This window comes from Scleropages formosus, chromosome 19 (assembly GCF_900964775.1).
Source record: "Scleropages formosus chromosome 19, fSclFor1.1, whole genome shotgun sequence".
NCBI lineage: Eukaryota > Metazoa > Chordata > Actinopteri > Osteoglossiformes > Osteoglossidae > Scleropages > Scleropages formosus.
The window spans coordinates 14108682-14117431 of NC_041824.1; the positions used below are offsets into that span (position 1 = coordinate 14108682).

Sequence of the window (8750 nt, forward strand, 5' to 3'; positions counted from 1 at the left end):
TCCCGTCTTCCAAGCCAGCGTCCTCTAATCTGATCCATAGATGCGCAGTGCTTTTTAGTTTTAGAGTACTTTCGAAACTAAATTCAGCTTTTCTTCGATTGCTGTCATCATAAGCCAAAACAACCGGTACTCTAAGACTTTAAGTGATGGTAAAGACGGAAAAGAAAGGCATTTCAGAGATCAGGAGTTGAACCAGGGGTGAGAGAGACACTGGGCTGCAGTCGCCCTTCGCTCCGGCAGAAAGCGCAGCATGTTCAACAGGAGGTCGGAGAAGAGCGAGGCTTCGCTCAGCCCCAAATGGTACTTTTCCACTAAAACTTCATACAGACCCCATGGTCGCAGCACTTTAATTCTACGGAGATCTCCTGTGCCACCATGGAAGGAGAACAGAAAAGAGAGATATGTGATGGATATTCAGCAGGTGGAGTTGACAGTGTTCATTTGTAAATTACAAGTGGAATTTAGAATTGTAAGGGAGATATCTAAAAAAGACAGTACAAATACAAGCAAGTTATATTTTTCTGTGCAATAAAAATGCATTTCTTTTTTATTTGGACCTGATAAACACTGCAAATCATTTTGAAGCAATTTGTATGAAATAATCAAAACAAGGGCGAGTGCAAATGTCCAACATATTTACCTCGGTGGTTAAAGTAATTTGTAGAATATTTTCCAGAGAGAATCACTGCAACAGGGATTTTTCCCAAAAGCTCAATAATATGAGCAAGGTGGTCTGAAAGCACAATATATGGTTAAACGAGGGCGAATGGGCCAAAAATCTAATTAGACAGCTTTCGCTGCTTTACAGCACTATTTTCAACATACCTTCCTCTAGAGAGAATGTCTTCCCTGCTTTGGGCTCAAACAAGGCCTCTCCAGTAACCAGCTCAAACGCCTGTATTGGTGGCAAACTTTCACTAACATGGTCCAACAGACAAATTCCAAATAAGAAAAACCAACCATCTGCCAACAGAATCCCTAATAACAGACAAGAAGGAGGATTCAGCATGCGGCTGAGGGTTTTACTCACCATGCAAGCTACACTCCATATGTCTGCTGGGGGGCCGTACTCTGCTCCCAGTAGGACTTCAAGTGAGCGGTACTGACGGGTCTGGATTTCATCACAGAAATGCTTGTACTGCCAGAGCACAGACACAAACACACAATGAGTTAAGAGATGGTGGAGAAGTCACTTGTGAGTATCCATCGCTTCTTCTGCAGTGTGAGAACCAACGGTTATTGTACGTTATGTAAAGCCTACATAGGTCAAGCCTACCACCCAGCAAGAACTGCCCAGGTCAGCAATCTTCACAGTGATCTTTTCCAGCTGGCTTGAAGTCCAAGGGATCCTCCCTGGAGCCGAGGTTAACAGAGACACACATTTGTGTTCACTAAGGCCTTGGCAGTGCAATCTATGGATATACATTGCCATATGTGATGCTGTGTGTGTGTGTGTGTGTATGTGTGTGTGTGTGTGTGTGTGTGTGTTCTGTCTTGTTACAATGTACAATTCATTCTTGCTTCTGTTTCTTATTTTGATATTACTGAGATTTCTCAGTTATCCTGAGTTTGGAATAAAGTTGGGTTTTACAATCTGCAAGAGACGAGGTGGAAAGAAACGCTGTGATTTGGTAATTTTCCTTCATTCCTCACGTTTACACTCAGGGAGCATTGTCATAGCATTGTGTTTAACATATCAAATTATAATTTACAAGTTTTGGTGTTTCAAGTTATTCTGCATTGCACGGAGAACTTGTGGATCCGTTCTAGAATTATCGATCAGGTGTGACGTTTTCTCAGAATCTTAAGTGTATTTTGCTGATTCGGTTATATGCTTACAATGAGAAACGTATTATTTGTGTTAAACAATTTATTCATTTACCGTATATTCTAAGTATCGCTTAAGTTTGTTTTATGAATCTTTATACATCTAATGCTGGATGGGATGTGAGTATTTCTTTTTGTTCTTTTCAGTTTCACACCTTTCTCAAATAAATAACGCCGACAAATCATAACAAGCATACAACGTGTATAAGGGCTCACGGGCACACAGCTACCATCAGTCCAGGACACCCACACCACACGCTGCCCCAGAAAGATGATGCGCATCATGAAAGATCACAGTCACCCTGCACGGGCACTTTTCTCTTCTCTGCCATCTAGAAAGTGACTCAGGTCTATTCGAACCCGCACTGCTAGGTACAGGAACTGCTTTTACCCCACTGCTGTAAGAGTATACAACACTCACCAATGTGCCACCTTCTGTAACTAGAGTTGGACTGCTCCTCCCAAGCACATTGGTAAATTACACTGTCACTTAAGCATTCTCATTCTCTAGTTCCGAGTTCTCTGGCTGTCAACTGTTACCATTATTTATTGCTATTGCTGTTGCACTACTCACTGTCATTGTCTTTGTTTTGTTTGTGCAGTATTTCTATTGTCTCTGTCTCTGTCCATAGTATGTGGAGAAGCATTCAGGAAGAATTTCATGATACTTCTACGTGGTACTTGTACCTATGACAATATAGTTGAACTTGAACTTGAACATGTTATTAAGGGAGCAGTTTAGCTGCCGGTCAAAGTATACGTTGAATGTGTACAGAGGACAGGACAGCGTGTTTCCTACTCAAGAAGGTGGCAAGTTGTTACAGTGAAGAGTACAGCTTTCTATATAATGTCAGAACATACTGTCAGCGATTACAGTGAATACAGTGATTTATGCTGCCATCAGTTCATCTATTAGGATTAGCTGAAGAGCTGTGATAAAAACCTGACGTGCAAAAATGTTCGAAAATACACACGAATGTATGAGACGGAAAGAAATTCTCAAGCAGCAATGCCACTGACTCCATATGACAAATGAGAGCAAATGGAGCATCGCAATGACATTGTTACTCTTATCACCTTCACTGTTCTGTAGCTGTGCTTCCATGAATGAGGGCTCCTTTGACACTGTGCCCTCTGCAGTCTTCCCATGGGGTTGCTTCTCGAAACACAACAATATGTTCTCAGGTTTGATGTCTGTGTGTATGATTTTACACTTGGTGTGCAGGTAGTCTAAACCCTGCAGAACCTGTAGGTGACAAAAGTTCTTATGGCACAGTTGTACATTCCATATAGCATTACAGAAACAGAAAAATAAGCATATTTTAAGGTAGAAGGCTAGTCAACTGAAACAGTAGTAGAATTTGGCTTCTTTCACAATTTTTTTATTAAAAATCAGCCTCTGACAGCTACCTGTTTAATGACATGTTTAACACAGGGCAACGAGAGCCCAGGGTTGCCAAAGCACTCCTGCCAACTGTGGAGATCTGGGCCCAGCAGCTCCAGAACGAGACAAACATCTGAGTTACTGTGTCAAGGTATAGTGTAACCTTACTAATCACTAGTGCAGTTCTCCACTCACAGTCTATACATCACAATTCCGTTTAATATAATATATCTAATAAATATTGCATATATACAGTATATAAAATCCTCATTAAAGGATACGGATACCGTTCTCTCCCACCACTCTGAACTCGTCCAGCAGCTGGACAACTTGCTGGCTGTAGATATGCTTCCTATTGGGTCCACAGATCTGGAGGGTATGATAGTAACAAGTAGAGACAGGGCCAAGCCCAGCAGTTGGATAATTGAAAACTGTTAAAACCACTATTGTTCTGAAAGGTCGAGCAGAAAGGTTTATTTTTTTTTGAGGAATGGAAATCTGTATATATATATAAACAGTTCCCTATAGGTCAGTCAAAAACTGAAGTGACAAGGAGATGACATTCACACATTTACACGCCATGCACATACTCACACAGCGCAGTATTGCTAGCTCATCCAGCGCTGCCTGCGTGAAGCACGGTCCGCTCTTCAGCACCTTGACTGCCACCTGTCGGCCCAGGCTGGCCCACCCCAGCACAAAATCAGCATCGTCATCCACATTAACATAGTCACCAACTGCTCAAAATTATTATTAACATCAATATCAACTTAACATCAAAAACTGTGCAATATCAGCAACATCAACATTAATGTCAAAATCAACATCAGCATCTGCACCCATTGCCCATGTGGGACCCAACGCCAGATGCCTCAGCTGGCTTCAGTAAAGCTGGATTTGATGAGGACTACTCTGAGTATGGAGAGGTGGAGAAATGGATTGTGTTGCGGATGCCTACCTAAGGTCCACACAGCGCCACACTGTGGAGAAGTAGCCCCAGCCCAGCTTTGACACCACCTGGTACCGTCTGTTGAGCGTGTCCCCTATCTTTACCGGGTGGTAACCCCCTACAGAGATACCAGATGGAGACTGTAACTGAAAAGCAAACTGGATCACGGCATGCATGTCTAGTAATGTATGACCTTGATGTTATACAAAGAATCAATTAAGTTGTAACATACAGTATAATTACTGTTACTTCAGTACTATTATAATACAGACACTCCTTGATTTACAGAATCTGTGTATCCAAAATTTTGGTAGAACAACTCTTGGCTTTTAATATTAAATTTTTGATTTACGAAACAAAAAATATCAGTATAACAACATTTATCCAAAGTATGTTAAAAATATTTGGAAGTCACTTGTTGCACAAGCGAAGCCAAAGTGCAGTAATGTACTGTGATAATGTTGATAATGATAATGTTGCAACAGCAAACATTTTCTGAGGGTTTGATGAATGCTAGATAAATGGTTCAATTAAAAAAATATTTCTGCAGAGCTGAAGCACACTATGGGTGTGTTAGCAGTGATGTGCAACACTGCAGTTTACACATTGGGCACACACACCATAGCAGTACTCGCTGGGATTCTCCTGCTCCCAAACCGCCTCTGGGTGCAGCTTCAGAAACTGGCTGATTTTACACTGATCGACAGACTGTCCCTCTTGGGCTCCCTTGCTGCAGAAACAAAGATCCACAGGACACAGGAGGGAAGATACAATATGTACACTCACACAGTTACAGTTAGATATGTGTCTCATTTAAAGGGGGTTTGCAGAGACAACCAAGCCCACCTTGGCAGCAAACTCACACCATGCACACAGGGACTAAGGGTTGCCTGTGCACCACAGAGTTTCGGGTTACATCTCCTAAGGAGTGGAATTCTTTTAGAACTCAATCCAGCTCCAGTTATAAGGTCCGCACGCGACACAGGGGAAAAAAAAAAAAAAGTGGCACGCTACTTTTTGAAAAGTCCAAGAAGGGATTTCTAGTGCTTGATTCTTCTTACTAATGTTTTGCAATTGTATGCAACATGGGGGGCACGGTGGTGCAGTGGGTTGGACCAGGTCCTGCTCTCTAGTGGGTCTGGGGTTTGAGTCCCGCTTGGGGTGCCTTGCAATGGACTGGCGTCCCGTCCTGGGTGTGTCCCCTCCCCGTCCGGCCTTACGCCCTGTGTTGCCGGGTTAGGCTCTGGTTCCCCGCGACCCCGTATAGGACAAGCGGTTCCGAAAGTGTGTGTGTGTGTGTGTGTGTGTGTGTGTGTGTGGCATTTTGTAAGACATCACAAGTGTGCAGAAAAGGAAACAAGCCAGATTTTAAATTATGAGTAATGATTACTAATACTGATCAGAGGTCTTGCAGTGTGTTTTTAAAATCTTTTGATCAGTAACATCTTAAGTTGATGGCTTAAAAAAAATGTTAATCTAGTGTTCAGCTGGCTTTGATTTTTGTCATTATGTTTTATATTATGACGTACATCTTGAGGGAAAAATGTACAAACATTTATGACATATTCTTAAATAAGTTCAAATCACAGTGATTTAAATGTAAAATACATACTGGATTTGGCTCCCAAATCAACCCATGACGGTGAAAGGATATATGCAGAAACAACAGCATCAATCCTCGTGCTCTGAAAAAGCAGGCACTGTAACCATAGCAACAGTGGTAACGCTGTCATGTGAAAAGCAGTTTGCGGACATACAGTATTCAGAATAGTAAAATGACCTATCGTAACTGTGGGTCATGCCACAGAGTTGGGGGAAAAAAATGCCACATATTGCTACCGGACATAACCCATGATGACAGACTTGTTAGTAAACATCACCAAACCGTTGCTTTTCTCTAGGCGTTTTGAAGCAATTTCTCAAGCTGATTTTCTTTCCAGTCATAAACGAATTCTTCATTAGTTCATGTTGCTCTAACTCAGCAGTATGTAATTCCACAGTGCATTTATTTACTCTTCTGATCTAGGTTTTTCTGTAGCTTGCGTTCACTTCACACTTGTCATGTACTCACGGGTCAGGGGTCCCTTGGTCTTGACCCTGTCCTGCACACAGGTCCTTCTGCATGACTAACCAAGTGAGTCTCTAATAGCTGTTTTGGCCGTGAGTCAGTGGCATCTGCAGAGTGCACAGGAAAACCTCGTTGCTGACCCTCACCCTCCCTTCAGCCACCAACTGAATCCCTCCACCCACCCTTCCACAAAGGAGCTGAAGGATATTTTGGTAAGGCTAGACAGTCAAGACTGGCCTTTCCCCAACAGCTCCCCCACACCCACGGCGAATGGCTCTAGATTGCTAACGCACCTGGTGGGAAAGGAGTCTATATTTTCCACCGCACCCGAATATAATTCATAGCCATTTTAAGAGAAGTGCAGAAACAGAACCACAAGCTTGGTATTTTCCATTAAAAAATTCATTACCCATCGAAGCAAGATCACAGCGTAGAATGTGAAAAAAATTCATCAACAGATCATCAAACTCATGCTCCTGAGCTATCAGTCTCCACTTTTATCTCTAACTGAAGATCTCCTGCCCACCTCCATACCACGAGTTGATAGAAAAAATTGGGTGTGTCTTACGTTTGTCCCATTTTTGCCATTGTTTAACGGAACAAGGAGAATCGAGCCAGATGGCAGCATCCTTCAGCTGCCTGGAAATAGGGCAGCGGTAAAAATACCAACACTTGATACTCGGGTTCCGCAGCTGGCATATTACTGCTAACGGCCTGTAATGTTAACACTGTCACCTGGCAGGCCGTTAGAGACACTTTCGGAACGGCAAAGTGGCCTGCGATAGGATGGCGGCTGGCGTCACAGCCCTAGAAAAAGAGCAGGCAGCATTACGAGAAGCACAGTGACATCCAGGTCAGCTGAGCAACAGCAGGATCAAGGGACCCGTGGAAACTTGTTACCCAAGAGGGTTGTTTTGCTGCTTTCACCGGAACCCTCCAAATATGGAACTAAAGCTGTATTTTTGTGAGGGAAACCAATACATTTAAACAACTTGCAAAGACACTAACGAATTATTAATAATATAAAGAATATGGAATGTGAGCGTAATTAGATTAGGATCCTTCTCGGATCCTCGCAGATAGCAGTATGTGCTCGCAGATTGAAAATGGTATCCTCTTGCCCTTGTTTTAATGAATGTGCAAGTATTTGGAATCTCCTGGTGTTCTGTTAATGTGTTGATGTGACCCAATCCACTGTTGTTTCATCAAAAGCAAACAAAAAATACTACATCAAAGAGGAAATATAAGTAGCCTAAATAAGCCTTTATTCTGTGATAAAACTGCAGTGTTTTACATACCCTCAAATCTTTATCGAAGAGAAGGAATCACTGAGGAAAGGCTCACACCTTGGGAAGCTGATGGGGAAGGTGAAGAGCTGACAGGACCACATGGTGAGAGGTTAAGTTTCAATAGCATCGGCAGCAGATGTCAAGTGGTGGAATCTACGCGGTTTGCTTGCTGGAGAGAAGCTTCGTGACGAGGTTGAGACAACATGTGAACCAGACGTGCGTAGCATCTTGCCCTCTTCACAGCCACATCAACCTACATCACTTCATCTTTGACAGTTCCATCCAATAAAGTTCTGCATATAATCCACTACCCAGAGGGACACACAGGGAGTGTGGGACAAGCTGCTAGTGTTGGTAGTGAATGGTGGACATAATGATTTATGTCTCCGATCCTGTCCATAGGTTCTAGTTTCAGTATGAATGCAAGCCTGCCTTGGTAATAAAATCCATTCCATTCCTGTAGTGTTTCAGAGTGCCTTTGTGTTACTACCCTTGTTCCATGTCCTTGCACACCCCTCACTTTACAGGATAACAGTCTTTATGGTGTTTTGCAGGGCAACTGCTGAAATAGATTGCTGCTCTCAAATTAGCACACTAAAGCACCTCTGCATGGTACTGATGTACCAAAAGGAAACAGCAACCTGAGTAGTCCCACAGGAGCCAGATGGGCATGCTGCATGCACATGACCACATACGTGTGGGGAGTTTGGGAATGGGGTCAATGGGGGCAAAAACTAGGGCCATGGAGGTTATCTGAGAGAGAGAGAGAAAGGCTTCCTAAGCCTAAGTTAAAAGCATGGTGGATTTAGCTATATAAATATTGATCTTTATAACCATTAAAATGGTTGTTATGGGAAAACTAAAAAGTGTTTATGGGAAATGTATTCATTTTACACAATTAGTCATGCTAAAAAAAAGGACACTGAACACAATTTAAAATACAATACACGTTACAATACAAAGACGTTATACAGAGTAGCAACACACACACACACACACATTTTCAGAACCGCTTGTCCCATACGGGGTCACGGGGAACCGGAGCCTACCCGGCAACACAGGGCGTAAGGCCGGAGGGGGAGGGGACACACCCAGGATGGGACGCCAGTCCGCCGCAAGGCACACCAAGCGGAACTCGAACCCCAGACCCACTGGAGAGTAGGACCTGGTCCAACCCACTGCGCCACCGCACCCCCAGAGTAGCAACAATTATAGTTAACTATAAGGATAAGC

At 43.0% G+C, this 8750-nt stretch overlaps 1 protein-coding gene across 1 annotated transcript; it reads right to left on the bottom strand.

Annotated features, from left to right (window-relative positions):
- Nucleotides 1-162: 162 nt before the first annotated feature.
- Nucleotides 163-6291, bottom strand: LOC108939232 (SRSF protein kinase 3). The gene is made up of 12 exons (XM_029246444.1): nucleotides 6232-6291; nucleotides 4781-4890; nucleotides 4170-4278; nucleotides 3806-3893; nucleotides 3493-3580; nucleotides 3238-3344; nucleotides 2905-3073; nucleotides 1277-1353; nucleotides 1031-1138; nucleotides 826-895; nucleotides 641-733; nucleotides 163-365 (listed from the first exon to the last, which is right to left on the bottom strand). Exons 1-12 carry the CDS (start codon nucleotides 6282-6284, stop codon nucleotides 181-183), a joined length of 1257 nt encoding a protein of 418 aa, XP_029102277.1. The 5' UTR covers nucleotides 6285-6291; the 3' UTR covers nucleotides 163-180.
- Between the last annotated feature and the right edge of the window lie 2459 nt (nucleotides 6292-8750).